This window comes from Diadema antillarum, unplaced genomic scaffold (assembly GCF_040938485.1).
Source record: "Diadema antillarum isolate AM-2024a unplaced genomic scaffold, OU_Dant_1.0 seq00001000_RagTag, whole genome shotgun sequence".
Classification (NCBI taxonomy): domain Eukaryota; kingdom Metazoa; phylum Echinodermata; class Echinoidea; order Diadematoida; family Diadematidae; genus Diadema; species Diadema antillarum.
The window spans coordinates 384,174-403,351 of NW_027271838.1; the positions used below are offsets into that span (position 1 = coordinate 384,174).

A 19,178-nucleotide genomic window follows, 5' to 3' on the forward strand; every position below is an offset into this window, starting at 1 on the left:
AGAGTTAATAATGTACTTAACTAACAAGCAATTTAAGGATGGATGCAACATCACAGAGGAACATCTTCACTGTCCCCAGTTCTCTCGTTGTTGCTTGGACGCACACTGATTCACAGGGGTGTCCCACACACTGCTTCTGATGTCGGCAAACTCCACTCTCATAATTCCGTTTCCTTGCTCCTGTTACTAGTAGCTCTATTGTGATTAGTAGCTTCCAACAGATGCTGCTTTCACACACACACACACACACACACACACACACACACACACACACACACATGTTGGATTTCCCCACAAATGGCATAGAGAGTGCTGACCATCACCTTGGCAACGCAAGAAAATATTCCTCTGCATGATGACGACGGACGCTTGACACATGGCGTTTCATTTTAATGACACATATATTATATTTTCACTTGGTGCACAACATAAAACTGCAGTATGTAGACACTAAGCTAAAAAATTGCTGCTCCCATTCTTTACCATATTGAAGACAAAAAGTAAAAATGAACACACACAGTATTGTGTCACCAAATGTCGCTGCCTTCCATACATCATGGTGCTTGCTTGCTCTGATTTGGGCTTCCTCTCATCAAAGAAAAAGAAAAGAAGAAAACATTGCACTACAGCTCCGCGGTAAGACTCACTCATTATCTCACGCAAGTTCTCCTCATCATCAGGCGACTGCGACAATGCACGCGGTCCGGGTATCGACAGAAGTTGTACCAAATGGCGAGCACGGCGGGGGGAAAACTCTTTGCTAAAAGCTCCGCTCGCTCCAAAAACTGTGGCTCTATCGATCCTGCCAAATACATACATCAATGTCGGACAGGGTTTGGATGTACGCGCACTTACAAAGCACTGCCACATAGAACTTGGGTCACCTGATCCGTGCTGCATGTGTCACCTGATCCTTGCCACACGTGTCACATGATTAGTAAGAAGGCAGGCACGCCCCTCTTCCACAGGAGAATGGGTGCCAGTATCTCCCCCACAGACAGTGAAATATTCCAGAGAGAGAGAATTCCTCCGAGGAGACTCCGACTGGGCTACTCCTACTCGGTGCTATTAAAGACGTCTTGGAAGATAGCTTGAGATACTTCAGAAAAGGCCTCTGTTGAAATGATGAGTTGATGATGATAATCTGTGTAAAATAGGGAAAGAAGGAAGAATTCAAATGTTTTGTATCCTTGGACTTATCAATCATGCTGGTCACCATTATTTGTACGATACAGTAAAATTTGAAATATTTGCATGCTTTTCAAATTTTTTAAATCTAATTTTATAAATTAAAATCTCTATTTTTGTTTTCAATTTTGCTGATTGTTGACATTCTACACCTACACTGAGCAAAACTTTAGCAAAGAAATATTAACATGCCTTATTTTTTTTTCAGCCAATCCTATAAAAACAAAATTTGCCTTCTTAAAATGTTGCTGACTGTTGACACTCTATACCTACACTGAGCAAAACCAGAACAGATCAACAAATTCAGATTACGAGTCTTAATTGGTCCATACATATACATGGACATTTGATTTCCACGGGCCATGCACAGTAGAATTCAATGCAATTGTTTAATATCATCATGTTCAGCTGGATGAAGAAAACACTGGAAAAATATAAGTTTACAAAAGACAAAATCATGCTTATAGCACATCTTATGATTTCACGAGGAACTTCCTGTATACATTTTGATAGAACTGTCTGTAGCCTATGCAAAAAACAAAACAAAACAAAACAAAACAAAAAACAGCATCTAAATGCACACTAAGATTTGGAATATTATATGCAGTTGTTGCTGACTTTATCAGTAATGCTATATTAACATTTAAGAATGATAATAACAATAATAATAATAACAACATCAATGATCTGGTTTCTGTACAGCACATTTCAGACATCAAGACTTCTTTTGAATACCTGATTGTCAAAGAAGAGTAAAAGTTTGCTGGACAGGTTTGCTTTGACATATGACAAGGAACACAAAGCAGCCATTTAAGTAATGCCCTTGAAGAGTGCCTGTAAAAGGAAATGGACCTCGTCGGTCGACAGGCTTACCTTACTGCACTAGATGCCAGTCACACACACTCCCTTTCCTGCTAGTCATTCGGATGTTCGGGGCACGACCGATTCCTCTCAAACCAACTGTCAATACAGCTGCAAGAAAAGGAAGAATAAACATATTCTACAAGTGTTGGCGACAGGAATATCGAACTATTACCCAATTTAAATGTAACAGCCCCAAACTTGCAAGCCAATTGAAGAAGCCATGTATATATATGTATTTAATCATGGATAGCTGATATCATTGACATTTTCATGTTTGATGGAAATGTTGTAACACAAGAAATTTTCGCTTGCATGAAACTTTCAGAAATTTTGTGATGAGCTTTCAAGAAAGTAACGAAGTTTTGTCTGTACACTACAGAATGCATGAATGCCAATTGAAATTCGCGAAAGTTTAATGCCCTGAAAAAGGCCGTCGGCTCCAATTCGAGAAAGTTTCCACAGCGAATGTTTCTGGTTTTACAAGTATACACTTGGGAGATGAAAACAATGTTGTGGTCTCACCACAGGGTGACGTAAATAAATGAAACTGAAAGTAGTATAGCAGGATCATGTACATGTATGTACTGTACCATCTACATGTATATGACATTGTATACTACAAGAAAGTACTTCCTCATCCAGGATAGCAAAGTCTCCTACCGAACTGCACACTTACAAATGTACTTTCACTAAATTCAGTTCTGTTCTCTGTTTCTATGAAGTTAGAAGTGAACCGTATCTTTGGCATCAAAATAATGAAAGTTGTAGTTAACTTTGCAGGTATCATACCTTTAAAAGGGAAAGGTTTGTAAGCTGCTGCATCATCATCCAGAAACATCTTTTCCATATCTTTTTTGGCACCACCCAATGGGGGAGGGTTATGAGGTAATGACATCACACCCACATCTAATTTGCATACGTGTAGTTGTGAGCAATATCACTGTTACAAATGTTCACATGTGAAAACGTCAAAATGTCAACATTGTACATCTTTTAATACACACAAAAATCTGAATGAAACATCTAGTATTATGCTCTTTATTTGATTTTGCTCCTAAAGGAGTCTACTGGAAGCATGGAGATGGGGTAGTTTCATCTTCAAAACACAGCTTTGGACAATGATACACATTCACTGACAAGCCAGTTCATAGTTCCAATCGTGCATGAGCAGAAAAAGGTAATTTGCATAATCACGCATGTTGGTTTTTAAATTCACTGAGATAAGCATTCATGATGTAATGATTGTATCCTTATAAATGGTGCTTGCTTGGCCTTGCACATCCACCTGACAGCAAGCTTGGTATAATGTAGCAATTATTAAGAGAAAGAAAAAAAAAAGTTGTCAATGCATCACGCACAAAATGTGGAAATGGATGCCTGAAAAGTATAAATTGACAGACCACTGGTCTATATGCAGGTTCATTCTTCGTTTGTACATATATTCCATAAATTGTTGCATCAGGCAAATTTATGCATTATGCCACTTTGAAAACAAGTGAAGCGCCTAACCAACATGCATCATGATGGAAATCAAAAGAAGGGTGCGCATTGATAGCTACATGTATGAAAACAAGAATAAATGCTGCACACAAATTATATGACCTACTAAATGACCTGTCAATGTACTGAATCACATACAATGTACTCCTGTATCAGAGATCAGTCCTGTTCACGTTTCAAGTCACATGTGAGAGGTGAAATTGTGATTTCTCATCATTTACAGGGAATCTTACACTTTACAAAAATTGATGTGGAAATACATGCCAGAGTATGTTTGATTGTCCCTCCTCCATTTTCATTTTGGGGTAACTAATTCAAACCTGTCTCTGTGTCGTAGATGTGTACCGGTACTTCATTAAGATAGTCGCTCATAATCACATCAAACCTTCCCCTCTATTCTAAACTGAATTCAAGAGGGTAGCGGTCTTGCACCCCTTGATGGGTGAGCGTTACCTTTTGTGATAAATGCAAAGGCATGGTAGTCTTGCAATGGTATCTCCCTGCAGCATATCTTCTAGGCATATTACGCACTCCCCTGAGTCCATGGTCAGTACGTCTTCTGCAGAGGGTGATGAAAAAAGGAGGAAAGGACAATCATGTTACCATGGCAATGATCATAATTACTCTCACTACTCCAAGCCCCAGAAACCAGATGTCTCTTGTGTGGTGTGTATCTCTCTAGTAGAATTTTAACTACTCATTGGTAATATATCATGAGGTAGAGTACAACATTCTCTTCATTTTAGGGAGGTGATTCGGCTCAGTCGGTGGTGCATCTGCCTCCCAATTCAACCGGCATGGGTGCCATTCCCGAGTTCTAGCTGAGCAATGATGTAAGTAATTAAATACCATCACCTCTAGTAAGAGGCAGAACACTCTGCCCCTGTGATAGGACATAAAATGGGGGTCCTGTATGTGAGAGAGTCACAATTCGTACACATTTGAAAAGATCCCATTTCATTTATCCATTGCAGAGAGCAGGGTGTATAAACTGGTGAAGTGGTCTCTACCTCAAATCCAACTGGACCCCATGGAAGACCAGCTAGTGCAGCTGAATATGGGATATACAATCATCTTCTCTGAAGGAAAATGAAACAAACAAACAAACAAACAAACAAACAAACAAACAAACAAACTTTGTTGTTAAAAGCAAGATATTATTCAGAGGAGTGAAGATTCAGGTGTGAGTTTCTTCAATTTGTCTCCCTCTCGAGTCCCACTGGTTCCTTTTTTCTGACATGTTTTTTAATTTACAGATCAGCAGTTGCGATCTTATCAAATTTCATTTGTAGAGGGAGACAAATTGCAGAAACTCACACCGGAAACTTTGTTGTTCCTATATGACTGGAAAATTTTCACAAGCCTCTACTAAACTGCTAAATCTATATTTGATTTTCAAACTGGCGACACTCCAGCCAGGCAGACAGAAAACCCACTGAACTATTTTGATTTTCTCAGAAATTGCAATAGAGAAATCTGGGACAAACTGACTGACAGACAGACAACCCCAAAACATAATGCTGTTCTGGCATCCTTCACAGTGGAGTTATGAAACATTTCACTCAAAAGCCCTTTTTACGCTTGTGTTTCTTAACCCCGTACTTTCTCTGACCCAGGACTATCGTTAGTCCCGTACCAATTTTTTCAGCTTTTTACACTCGCCAATAAGTCCCGTACTAAGCTCTTGTCTGGGGCTAAGGAGAAAATTGAACTTTTTACACTCAGTATTTCTTAGTCCGGTACTTTCCAAACCACATGCATATTCATGATTACGCTGTGCACTGTACACGTACACGCATGCATCGGCAGCACTTGATTATCTCATTTCTGATTGGTCAGTGGGGGTCGGACTTCGTCTACGTCATTTAGCCCCGGATTATTTTTTTCGTTCTGTTTATACTCGTTTGCTTGGCACCGCAATTGCGGTGCTAACCCTGCTATTTTGCAGGGCCAGATAGTACGGGACTATCGGTGGGGCTAGCCCACTTTGGCAAAAATGAGTGTAAACAGAAAGTGGGCTAAGGAAAGTCTGGTACCGACGGTGGGGCTAAGCCCCCCCCCCCCCCCTTAGCCCTACCGTTGGTACGGGACTAAGCAAAAATTTGCAAAATTGTGTAAAAAGCCCTCTAGAGTAAATACCTCCATTGCACATCGAGGACTGGAGTAAAACCACATATAAACAGAACTGTGCAGGTTTACGTAAAATCATTTTCATTAAATAGTAATATCAAACACAGTCCCATAAGTACACAAATCATACCATATGCATTGATGTTGCACACCCTCACACGACTCACATTTACTTGCACCCAACTGGTCACTGAAGTCAAAATTTTTACAGAAATTCAGTGCAAAAATATACAATTTATATTCTTTGTATCAAATTGTAATGGGGAATAAAGGATTAATGAATTGATACTGAAATTATAACTTCGTGCAGTTCACATGATCATGCAGTTAATGAATTACTGATTTCCCCAGCCCCCCCCCCCCCATAAAAAAATGATAATAATCTTATGACATTTCCATGACATAAATCAATATAAGCTGTGGTCACAAGCTACACATGTGTGTACATGACAACACAATCTTGTGCATTACATGCAAATATACATGTAATTTGTATAAATTCGAAACATCATCGTCATTTTGCAAAAGTGTACATGAACCTGTACCAAAACATTGTTTTGTTTCATTGAAACTCAAACTGTTTCATTGAATCCTCTTCACTCTTCAAACCAAAGTAAACTTGAACATTGAATAGCATTTCCCTTTAATTTCGAGAGCTGATCCTCCCTTTATCTTGAACCCTCCAAGACGGATGGGGCACAATAGAACCTGAACCGCGCCAATCAGAAGTTTGCTTTTGCGTAACACAGCGTTTCCCTTTGACTTCTGTTCCTTGCACTGCTGCCATTAATCTCTTCATGAGGCATTAAAGCCACAAATGGGGCAGTAGCAACAACAACAACAACAAAAAAGCCTTTAATCGCAAGCTGACCTTCCATGACAACAGCCGCCTGGTCATTGTGCATATTGATACTAAAGTGTAGGATCTGTTTTGCCCAGGGCACTAGAATAGACCCTGGACTCCCACACATTTGTATACTTTACTAAATGGCATTTGTTGTATTCTGCCCTATCTTAGTTTTTATATTACTAGAAAACATAATTCAAAACAAACCTCTCCGGATGAAGTATAAAGAAGGAGTTTGCACACGGACAGTCCAAGTCATGACAGGACAGTATTATCATTCAATAAACCTACTGCAATTAACAGAGTTTGACAATAAGATCAACTGCAGCTACATACAGTAGGTATACACAAAGCAAAAAACATGCAAACCTTTAAACAGTTCAGGACCCTTTTATTAATGTAATCAGTCATTACTGTTCCTATGAATGTTACTACTATACCATATCACAATAAAATATCTTTTATATCATCAACATCATTGACAAACTATCATAATGTAATATCATTATTATCATCATTTTCATCACTAACAGAGATACTGACCATCACACTCACGATCAACCTGAGTTGAACAGTGCAGTATGATTACTTCAGCTCAGGGCCCCAAGTGACTGTGCACTACAGCTCCTGTTATTATATAAGTCAGCCAACCTGTTTTTGATGACACATGTTAATTTTTAAGATGAAAAAAACAAACAACTGAAAGCAAACCCCCATTAGGACCATTCACACATTATAATTATTATCTCCGCCAAGGTAGGAGTTTATGTTTTCATTGGCATTGGTTTGTTTGTCCATGTGCAAAATAACTCAAAAAGTTGTGATCAGATTTGGATGAAACTTCATATACGGAAGGTTTAAAAATGACACAAGTAACAGATTGTTAAATTCTGGTAGTGATCCACAAATTTCTATGGATTTTTTATGAAGGACTTTCCATTTTGGCAAGTAGGGTCAATGAACTTGGGAGTTCAAGCTGCACGTATATTGAGGTTTGCATGCGCGCACTAAAGTGTGCACTCTAATTTCTGCTAGGGCTAGGGCGAGGCACCGCACAGCTGAAAGTTGATGATGTAACAAAAGGCTTCTATATTGGGAGAATGGGCTATTTTCAGCATGCATGTATGAGTGGATATCTCTATGGAAGAACAAGATCAGTGGTCTAGTGGTGGAAAAAAAATCTGCTTGGCAGAGGTCTGTGCTCTCAGAGTACTTTTCTAGTTGGTTTTAGGATCACAATGCCAAATCATTTTACAGCCACCATTCACATATCGGCAAGAAAACACAAAAAAAAAACACAAAAAAAAACACAAAATTAACTTGACCTCATGATACTCCCTTCAGTGCAGTCTACATACCCATTACTGTAGACAATACTGTCTTTGAGATCCTTTATTATTTTCGCCCGAGAAGCCCACCAAAAGGATTGCAAATTATATGAATATCCTCTGTCAATTTCTTTTTAAGAACTGGATTTCACTTTGTATTCACAAGTGGTTGCTAGGTTGCACAGGTCTCAAGCAAAGGCTAAAGCTACACTCTTATTTCTGCCGAGTCAAAATTTCAACTCTGAATCCGAGTCAAAAATTTTTCACTCCGATCCATGTAAATTTAACACCAACCGTGTACTTCAGACTCAAATCTGAGTTATCATTTTGGTTATCGGACTTTTTACACCTGCGCAGAGTCACATCAGAAATACCCAGCGCGGTGTACATGACATACGCGCGCTACAATTGGACAAAACATGTCATGTGTCCTACATGTGACGTAGTACCCCCGCGAAAAAAAAGAAAGCCTCATTTCTCGACGATCCGCCGCGGCCGCGAGATGTCTTGCAACTTTTTGTCTTCAAGATGGACAATTTTGTGTGCACTTTTCTAGAGGAATGCGGAATGGAGGAATACATAGGAGTTTTCATCGGTGAGTACCCGCCTCATTCACAACACTCATATAAATAATTGCCTGAAACACGGTCTAAACATTCAGTTTTATTCAGGGCAAAATGAACTTTTGACACGGACACATTGACTGGTAATGGCGTAGCTGTACGGTAGCTCGTACCTTTTGTACGTAGCCCTGGGCTATATGCTATACGTTAGAACCAATCTACAATAGATGTGAACCTACCTAGCTACACCTCCACTGTACATGCATAAAATACACATACGATCTTGATTGCTAATTCAAGCTACCGTACGGCTACGCCATTACTAGTCAATGTGTCGTGACGAAAGTTAATTTTGCCCTAAATAAAACTGACTGTTTAGACCACGTTTCAGGCAATCATTTCTATGAATGATGTGAATGAGGTGGGTACTCACCAATGAAAACTCCTATGTATTCCTCCATTCCGCATTCCTCTAGAAAAGTGCACACCAAATCCGAGTCATTACTACACCAAAATGGGTTACTTATAAATTTGTACAATGCGGGAAACGACACCGTATCAGAGTGAAATTGTGATCTTTTGATTCGGAAATCTGTGTCATTTTACTGGAATAGATTGCCCCTAACTGACCCCATTCCCCGAGTCAAATTTGACACTTTCCGAGTTAATTTGACGCCACAGAAATGACTCGGAAAGTGACTCGGAATCCGAGTGAAATCATTTGACTCGGAAGTCCGAGTAGCTTTCACTCGGAAGAAGTTGACTCCCAGCTGGCGCCATTTCCGAGTCACATTTCACACTTTCCGAGTTATTTTTGACGCCGCAGAAATAAGAGTGTAGTGAAAACTTTTGTAGGTATTGTACTTTTTTATATTAAAAAAAAATACAGATAACAAGCATAAAATATGACAGAATACTTTCATAGTAGGCATACCACCTACTTCAGAGATATATGAAAATATGATTTTTTTGGTTTGTTTGTTGCTGTTGTTGTTTTTTTTAATGTTGTTCTTTTTGCTGGTTTGTTTGCCATCTTAACAATAGGTTGTGTATATCATATCTATTAAAGCAAGAAAGGAGGATCAAGTACCATGAATATCTCTTTCTTACCCTTATCAGAGTAGCTCCTTAAGCCCTCACCATACTGACAAATGTCAGCCGCTATCAGGGGCTTATATAGCTTTCATGGGTGGGGGTATCAAGCACATCATGATTATGGCTAATTTGGGAATCAATTTTCAGCTCAATATTTACTCGCTTGTGAAAACCATCACATGTAATTTAAAAAAATGCTATTGATGATAATAACGCATCCATATGCAGAAAATAAAGAGAGCACAAAATATCAAAACCTACAGCATGTGTGCTTGCCGCATCAGTGTAAGATTACAAATACTGTACATGTAATGCCATGAGAACTGTCAGATAATTGCTGTTTACATAAGACATGGGGATATTGAACTTTGAATCCTAAACAGCTTGCACAAGATCTAGACGAGTGAATTCACTCATGCACGACCCTCTTATATGACGGACATGAATCCATTAAATGCTCTGCAAATACATGGGCAGTCTGTCTATTGTTGTCATGGAAGAGAAGGAAATCAATATCAATATTTATATTACACATTATCACAAAAGTTTGAGATAAAATGATGACTGTCAATTCTGGGCTATCTGTTTTATGAAATTACATTGTAAGGCTTGATTCATATCATATCACATCATATCATATCATATCATATAATACATGATTTGCTCACTTTTCTTGGAAGAGGGTGCCCATCAAGTATCCAAATGCATGCAAATCATTACTATTCTAAAGCATGTGGTAGGGTTGTAGATACATGTAACTGGAATTTTTTACACTACACTTTCACATTTCAGGTAGCAGAGTCACTAACAATGAAATTCTGCAGGTTAGACACCTTTCATACAATGGAAACAGCACACTGATCAGTTTAAAGCAATTGAGCCTACAACAACAGCACCCATCACAAAATTAGACAACCATCAAGTCTTTTCAAAGACTTGACAAACTAGAATCATAATTTCTCAATCATCCATTTGGTAGTAAATGCTTAGGCTCAATTTGACTGCATCATGACCTATCTGTTGTTGATTTCAAATCACTGATAGTTGAGACCTCCAAATTTAATTAATCCATGCATGTGACCTGTTCCAGAGTTCTACTGACCTAGCCTACAGCCTTGGAGCCTTTTCTACTCTTTCATTATTTCCTCAAGACGGATAAATCTATTCAGATGAAGAGGAAGGAAGCAGCTCATGGATAGAATACAGGCCTTTGGACACACGGCTTACGTAGCTTTCCTGAAGGTCTTAAAGGTATTGTTTACTATTGGGAGCAGTGATCTAAAAAATGTTCGAGTTTATTACATTTGATGCAAAAAAAGAAGCCTACGCTTATCATTTTTTTTTCTCTCTTTCTTTTTTTTTTTTTTTGCTGATGACCGATGGGCAAATTCTGCAATTCCATCAGTTGAGGTGAATGACTAAATTATTCAGTAAAGAGTAGCCAGCGAATTAACTTCTCTCCCAGTTTATGACACAAGCACATTGGCAGATGTCAAAAGAACCTCACACTGACACGCTAAGCTTCGACTCCCAAGTCCAGCAATTTCATCACTTGAAGTGACTAACTAAATTATTCAGAAAGAATAGCCAGCCAATTAACCTCTCTAGAGGTTTATGATACACACAGATTTGCAGGTGTGAAAAGGCCTACAGCTTCGGCTCTTGAATCACACATGATGGTCAACGCTAACAACAATGTGAGGGTCTTTGTAGAGAGGCTAGGGGAACACTTGTAGTCTTTACTCAAAACTGGCATTTACTATCTGTTTCATATCAACAAAGGTGGGGAATGGTCACTTTTTATAGAGCTTAGAAGCTGGGGTACAACATAATAATAAAATCAAAGTGTGTCACTGGTTTCCAACAGGTACATCATTACTGACATTTGGGAGAGAGAGAAAAATCAACACCTTAGGGAAAGTACTAGGTGGCATACTGTTCTGGATGAATGTATTCATAAATTTATATGTAAATTTTCATACACTGACTTTCAATCACACTGACAGTCAAAGGAGTTGTAGTGGGCCATGGATTCAAATCAAGAGGTCTCTGGTTCAAGTTCACTAACAGCAGCCATTAGGCCCTTAGGCATGGCACCTTTTTCCACACTGCTTAATCCTTGGGGCAGGACTTCAAGCCATTGTAGCTGGCTAATAAGCATTTAAAATTATAAGTGCTCCGTAGTGGCCACGTAAAATAAAGATTTTTAATAGCATACATTGTAGTTCAACCCAAATGATACCCTGTAGAACAAGTAGTGAGCTGAGTCTGATTGTGATCATTGGGACTCTATCAAAAGCAAGTTAGTATTTTTGACTTTCCTGAAGGATCACTTCATGAGTCTAGACTGCGGTATGATATACATTTAATAACAACAATAAAGACACATTTGTATGATGCTTCTCCCCTGTCCCTTTCTGATCTAAACACTAATACTGTACACACCAAATATTTCACAAGTTTCTATTTCGTGAATTTAAAGACACGCAAAAATATTTACTCTGATCCCGACATCAATGTGACATGCATGCACACATTGCTCTGTTCAGTACTGCACTCAATGGTTGTGAATCTAACCACTGATGTTTGGAAGTCCCGATTCACAAAAATAAATAAATAAATGAATAAAAATAAACTTGCTGAATATATGGCATACATGTACAGCCACAGGGCACTGCCCCCTCCCTACAACATCCCCCCCAAATGCTGAAGTAACTATAGAGGCACAATATGGTGTGAGAAGTACTCAGCACCTGAACCTTACCATTATATACAATCCTTGGCTTTGTGAGGCAGGCAAGGAGATGTAGCTCTATATTGTCGGCACCAACAAACTTGGAACACACTGGACACTTGATACCTGCAGACAAGAAAATTAAATCAAAGAACAAAGAAAGAATAAAATCATTCCACCATATAACTGTAAAATGTAAATCATTAGCTAGTACTAACTACTTTGTATTATTTATACAATTATAATGCTGTAAACAGAAATAACCCTACCACAACTACTGCTTTATTGTCACCATCATTATTACCATTAATATTATTATCATTAACATTATAATTAGTATCATCATTATGAAGATGATGATGGTAATGATGCTTATCATTAAATTATAATCAATATCACTAATATTATAATCATCGTTATCATCGTCATAACACCTCTCATAAACAATAGCAAACAGATGCTAGTACGTAATGACATTGTATCATGTGCACATCACCATGCACTGCAAAATACAATGTACAGCACACATGTACAATAATTATTTTCACATTGCTCAGGAACTGCTGAAATCATGCTTTCTCTCTAGATAATCTCTTTTCCATTATGCCTGATCTTCTCTTATAAATTCTATTCAAACAACATTTCCAACAATACAGACAGGATGGATTTGCTCTCTGAGACATACACAGTTGACTGCTCAGACAGATCATTTCCCTGTCGCCACTTGCAGCCTGGAAAAAGACGCCCTTATAAATATTCCACTCCGATGCAATCTTTAAACCACTTCCCAACCACTACACAGTCATATGGAAAGTAAATTTCTTTACTTGTACAAAATGCACACATTGCATTACGTACAATGTTCGAGAGAAGTTTTTAATACACATATAGCGGTATGAAGGAATGTTCTCAGTGTACACATGGTACAGTGTACCATACACTGTCTGTTATTGTTGAGAAAATGCCGAATCATTCATAAACATTAAAAGTTTGTTGTTGTCATTGTTGTTGTTGATGGATGTTTGTACCACAATGTACACACTTATGTAAGTTACTTCTTTTTGAAGACAAATAAGCCAAGTTTACAGGTGCATTGATACAGCACTGGCTGGCAGTGGGGAAAACAAATCATCCTGAACATGTTGATCAAGACACACAGCTGATCATTGATGGATTGACTGTATTAATGATGAAAGTGTAGACTCAACCAATATGGATTGAAAACCATCTACATGATCTCTAGATTCTCAGCTCAGAAAATCTAAGATGTGCATTTGATAGAATCCTGAACTACACATGTAGCAAGTATTGCAGCAGCCATGGAATGATTCTAATAACCATCGACAGGGACAAGGAAACTGGCTGCATAATGCACAAACAGTATAGCACTGCCTATGATAGAAAGGTGCATGAAGACAAGAACTACATCGCACTACTGTAAGTGTGTCCTTGGGAAGATTTCCTCATTTCTTTTCCATGTACCCCTCTTTACATACTGCTTTAATGAACAATACAGATGTACACAAGGCTATTTGTACGACTGCAGAGATATTATGAGCTTTAATAGTAGCTGCTAATTCCATAACTAGGGCTGAAGTGCAATATAATTGATAATCTTTAACTACAAGAGTAGGTTATCATTCCCCTGGGACCAAGTCTACAGGGTACAAGGGTGTTACTTTGGATTCCTGTTCCATGGTGTACACAAAAACCTGGTTTGCAACGTTTGAGAAGTATAGGCCTACTTTCATCATTCTTCTAGTTCTTTCAAATATTGTGTTTTATTACAATACAAGGAGGAAACAAACAAGCAAAACAAGTGAAAAGGAACATTGTGTTCAGCTGTAGAGGAAGCAAGCATCTGTAGAAGCTGGCCACACACTCTTTGAGGCCGTTCAGACACAATGTCTTGAAAGAAAATATGTACGATAATCGTATGGCAGCATCACACATTGCACACTGTCATGTTTCAACAGTACTCAGTAGCTCATGAATGAGTTTCTCCCTTATACTGTATGAACTTTGCAATATAGGCTTTGCACGTTGTGCTTATACTTTTAAATACATTCATGCGGTAGTTTGCGAATAAACCTGCTACTTACCGTATATGACAATGTATGATATGTTGAATGAAACAATGCTCAAACCATTGTTTCGATACACTACGTACATGTATAATAAATTGAGTGATAGGGGCTAATTTTTTAATTTCTTTTCTGAAAACTCTCACCATAAGATTTCATACATATGAAGTTGGGAGACACTCTTCTTTAACCATGCAAAATTTTGTGATGTTTGCAAAAGGGATATACTACCTTTAAAGGAATAATATAGTTTTGGTTTGGAGGGGGATTAAGATTTTAACTTGTTGTGACATACATGTAATCAGAAACCACTTATGAAATATTATAGAGCATAAAATTCTGAGAGGTGTACTTTTCTATTTGATGAAAATTGGTTTTGAAATGACCGAGATATCTAAAACAAACTAAAACACTGTGGCCCTAATAAAAGATGGGTCCCACCTTTTATTAGAACCTCTTTCTTTCTGGATATCTCAGCCATTTCATAACCAATTTTCATCAAATAAACTTTGAATTCCTCTTAGAATTATACGCTCTTTTATATTTCGTAAGAGGTTTCTCCTTACCTCAAAAACAAATTATCATCAAAAGAAGGTGGAAACCTGAAGCCTCATCTCAACTGAAACTGTACTATCCCTTTAAGATCACAACAAAAAGATTGAAGGAAAACCATCAAGAGAGTGTCATAAATTCAGAGATGGTGGTGCAGTAGCTGTTCCTGAAATAAAACCCGTCATTTCAGGCGAGGCAAAAGCAAACTCTACACAGGGGGGATACCATTCACATTGCCGCACGATTCTAATTTGATCATTTTGTACAGCAGGCATGCAGACTGGTATTTCACCTCATATACATCAACCAATTAAGCCCGTCCTCATAGCCTCTTCAAGTACCTTGCTCAGGGGCCTGGCATAAGGGTCACTCAGTCCATTGGGTTGAGTCAACAAACTGCATGATGTCCATGTAACAGAGGTACAGTGTATCACAATGAAGATCATTTCAAATGTTAAAGTTTTGCTGTATCAGTATGAACTTTACCCCCTTGCTAAAGTGATGCATATTCAAATCCAACATCTTTCATGAATTTGCCGCACCGCAAATTAATTTTCTTACCGCCTGACGCCATTACATGGACATCACACTTAAATAGCATTGGCAATAAATCTTGTAGTCTGACATTGCAATACCTATTATGCTTGAGCAGTAAAACTTGGTGGGATACCATTTTCGTTCTGAAGTCATTACTGGCAGATATTTGCTTGGTTTTAACTGAATGTCACAAAAGCTGTTCCAATCCTATGGACTGACCCATGGTATTTGAATGGCAATACAATGTAATGTTGCAATTTATTCTAAACCATGCTCAATAGATGACTTTTATGAAAGGAGCATTACACAAGGCAAAAGCCAAGCAATGTCTCGCCCGCATACATTATGTACTATAGGTATTGCAATTTATCATTATAGTATTTTTTAAGTACTTGTAGTAAGTTCAATGACCTTTGACCTATCCAATATTAAAACTTGACCAGTATCTTTAAGTGATGTACCTGTGGTGTGAGTAGCCCAAAAACTGTAGAAAGTTGAGAGCACACAATATATGGCACTTAAATCATGATATGATAAGTTCATTGACGTTTTGACCCTTGACTTTGTCAGACTTCACCTACGCATGCAAACTTGACTGGCATCTTTAGGTACATGTTATGTACAGTACTGTACCTGCGGTGTGAATTTGGTGGTCACAACTCAAAGCTGTGGAAAGTTATTGAATGTACACTACAATACTATGTGTACAGTGCTTCTGATGTAAAGTTTACACTGACCATTTGACCTTTGAACTTAAGAGACTCCACCCATACAGTCTATATTCGAACTTGACCTGCATCATTAGGTGATGTACACTGTATCTGTTGTGTGAGTTTGGAGGTCATAGCTCAAATCTGTGGGAAGTTATTCACAAAGTACACGGGAAGTACATCACAATACTATGTGTACAGTGCTTATAATCAGGTAAAGTTCATTGACCACTTGACCTTGTTGGACTTCACCCATATTTGAACTTGACCTGCATCGTTAGGTGATGTACAATTTGTACATGTACCTGTGGTGTGAATTTGGTGGTCATAGCTCAAATCTGTGGAAAGTGATTAAGAGTACACCACAACACTGAGATACAGTGCTTATTAGAAGATGTTCAACTTTTTGACCCTTGACCTTGTCAGACTGCCTGTATTTGAACATGATTAGAATATTTAGGTTACATACCTGTTGTGTGAGTTTGATGGTCATAGCTCAAAGCTGCGGAAAATTTAATAGAGAGTGTACACCAAACTGTTAATGGTGCTGACGACTATGCTGCCGCTGCCGGCAACGATGATAGAAATATATGTCTGGCTTCTGTTACATACAGTAGATGAGACAAAAACAAACAAAAAGAATGGCAGCGTTCAGACCTTTATAGATGAGGGTCTCCTTTAACACAAATACTTTCTTTCAGTTCCGACGTTTTGCTGGTCACACTTTACAATCCTTTACATCTGAACACAAAGGGGTAATAGAAAATTCTTTCTGACGAGCAAAAAATAGATGGCACTAATCTGCTTTACAGAAAAAAAGGCAACTTGCTGGTACTCTCTTGAAGTCACGTACATTGTACGTACATGTATAATTGATAATAAGCCTATCTATAGCACAAAAATACAGGGTACAATGCACCCTGCGTGGCACGCAGGTGTACATAAATCTTGAAGTCTATGGGTAATGGAAGCTTTTCTTTCCTCGTGCTTCACTTTTTTTTTTTTGCTGGTTTGAAGTAAAAGGATGGATTGCCACAAGAATGAAACATTCACGGCCATGTTAAAGGACAAGTTCACCTTCATAGACATAAGGATTGAGAGAATGCAACAATATTAGTAGAACACATCAGTGAAAGTTTGAGGAAAATTGGACAATCGATGCAAAAGTTATGAATTTTTAAAATTTTTGTGTTGGAACCGCTGGATGAGGAGACTACTACAGCTTGTGAGTCATATGCGTACAACAGTATAAAGAAAATGTAAAGAAAATTCAACATATTTTCATTTTTTTCGCATAATAAAAGAGCACTTGACTTGCCTCTTTCTAAAGGCAGGGGGAATAATATTACCCATAACATTTGTCGGTAACAAGTCGGGGGAATGCGTTCTTTTTTCAAAAGATGAAATTTTGTGAAATTCTCTTTATATTTTCCTTATATTGTTGTACGCATGTGACATCTAAGTTATTCACACACTGCAGTCCAGTAGTCTTCTCATCCAGCGATTACTGCACAAAAACTTCAAAAAATCATAACTTTTGAACGGATTGTCCGATTTCCTTCAAACTTTCAATGATGTGTTCTACTAATATTGCTACATTCTCTCAATCCTTATGTTTATGAAGGTGAACTTGTCCTTTAAGTTCAGTTCAGCACAATGGACAGCCATTAAAGGACAAGTTCACCTTCATTTATAGTTTCAAGAATACTTTTTGTTCTATGCTGCGATGGATTAGTTGTGTGATCTTGAAACATACCCATGCATTTCTTCAGCATTTCATGCCAAAGGGGACAAACATAAGGATTGAGAGAATGTAGCAATATTAGTAGAACACATCATTGAAAGTTTGAGGAAAAGTGGACAATCCGTTCAAAAGTTATGCATTTTTGAAGTTTTTGTGCAGTAACCGCTGGATGAGAAGACTACTGCAGTGTGTGAATAACTTAGATGTCACATGCGTACAACAATATAAGGAAAATATAAAGAGAATTTCACAAAATTTCATCTTTTGAAAAAAGTACACATTCGTCCGACTTGTTACCGACAAATGTTATGGGCAATATTATTCCCCCTGCCTTTAGAAAGAGGCAAGTCAAGTGCTCTTTTATTATGCGAAAAAAGTGAAAATATGTTGAATTTCTTTACATTTTCTTTATACTGTTGTACGCATATGACTCACAAGCTGTAGTAGTCTCCTCATCCAGCGGTTCCAACACAAAAATTTTAAAAATTCATAACTTTTGCATCGATTGTCCAATTTTCCTCAAACTTGCACTGATGTGTTCTACTAATATTGTTGCATTCTCTCAATCTTTATGTTTATGGAGGTGAACTTGTCCTTTAATCTTGAAGTCTAGGGGTACTGGAAGCTTCTCAATTGTGCTTCACATGTTATACTGGTTTGAAGTAGAAGTACCAGGATGAACTGCCACACGAATAAAACATTCACACATTTGGGGGCAAATTATTTGCTTTATAGGGCCCATTTTTTCCTCTCTCTTCTTTCTTTAAGACACAACAACAACACTCAAGCCAGTTCAGGAAATGGACAGCAAAAAACAAACACACACACACACATTTGAAAATAATATACTTGATCAGATATATTTTTAATTCAGTTTTTATTAGTTCAAAGCCTTTTTGGTATTGACACATTCATATTGCGACTCTTCAGTTTTGTTGTACTTGAGGCTAGCTTTTGACACACTGCAAGATAAATTTGCCTTGCAAAGAAAGCAATAACAATTATACAATAAATCTGAAGTACAGTTGTATGATTAGATGGTCATAAATGTAATGACTATCTAAATGATATTAACTTATTTGTTTCATAAAATGGGTTCAAGAATGTAGCCAATCAGAAGTGCTGAAATGAGTCATGTGTGCGCTCTTGATTTTCTTACTAACATGCAAGGCCGCGCAAAAAGTGTGCAACAAAAAGTCATAACAGCACAGCATGTCATCCTATGACAGATGACTTTTGCGCGAGCGGCACGAACCCAAAACCATTGTACTGTCTACGTACCAAAGAGATTTGGTGTAATCT

At 38.0% G+C, this 19,178-nt stretch overlaps 1 protein-coding gene across 1 annotated transcript in view; it reads right to left on the reverse strand.

Annotated features, from left to right (window-relative positions):
* Positions 1 to 251: 251 nt before the first annotated feature.
* The window catches only part of LOC139742448 (uncharacterized), a 38,107-nt gene continuing 19,180 nt past the window's right edge, over positions 252 to 19,178 (reverse strand). The window contains exons 2-5 of the mRNA XM_071652987.1: positions 12,280 to 12,375; positions 4,006 to 4,111; positions 2,062 to 2,160; positions 252 to 1,144 (exon numbers count right to left, since the gene is read on the reverse strand). Coding sequence (XP_071509088.1) covers positions 2,103 to 2,160; positions 4,006 to 4,111; positions 12,280 to 12,375 — 260 coding nt within the window. The 3' untranslated portion in view covers positions 252 to 1,144; positions 2,062 to 2,102. The remainder of the gene's footprint in view (positions 1,145 to 2,061; positions 2,161 to 4,005; positions 4,112 to 12,279; positions 12,376 to 19,178) is intronic.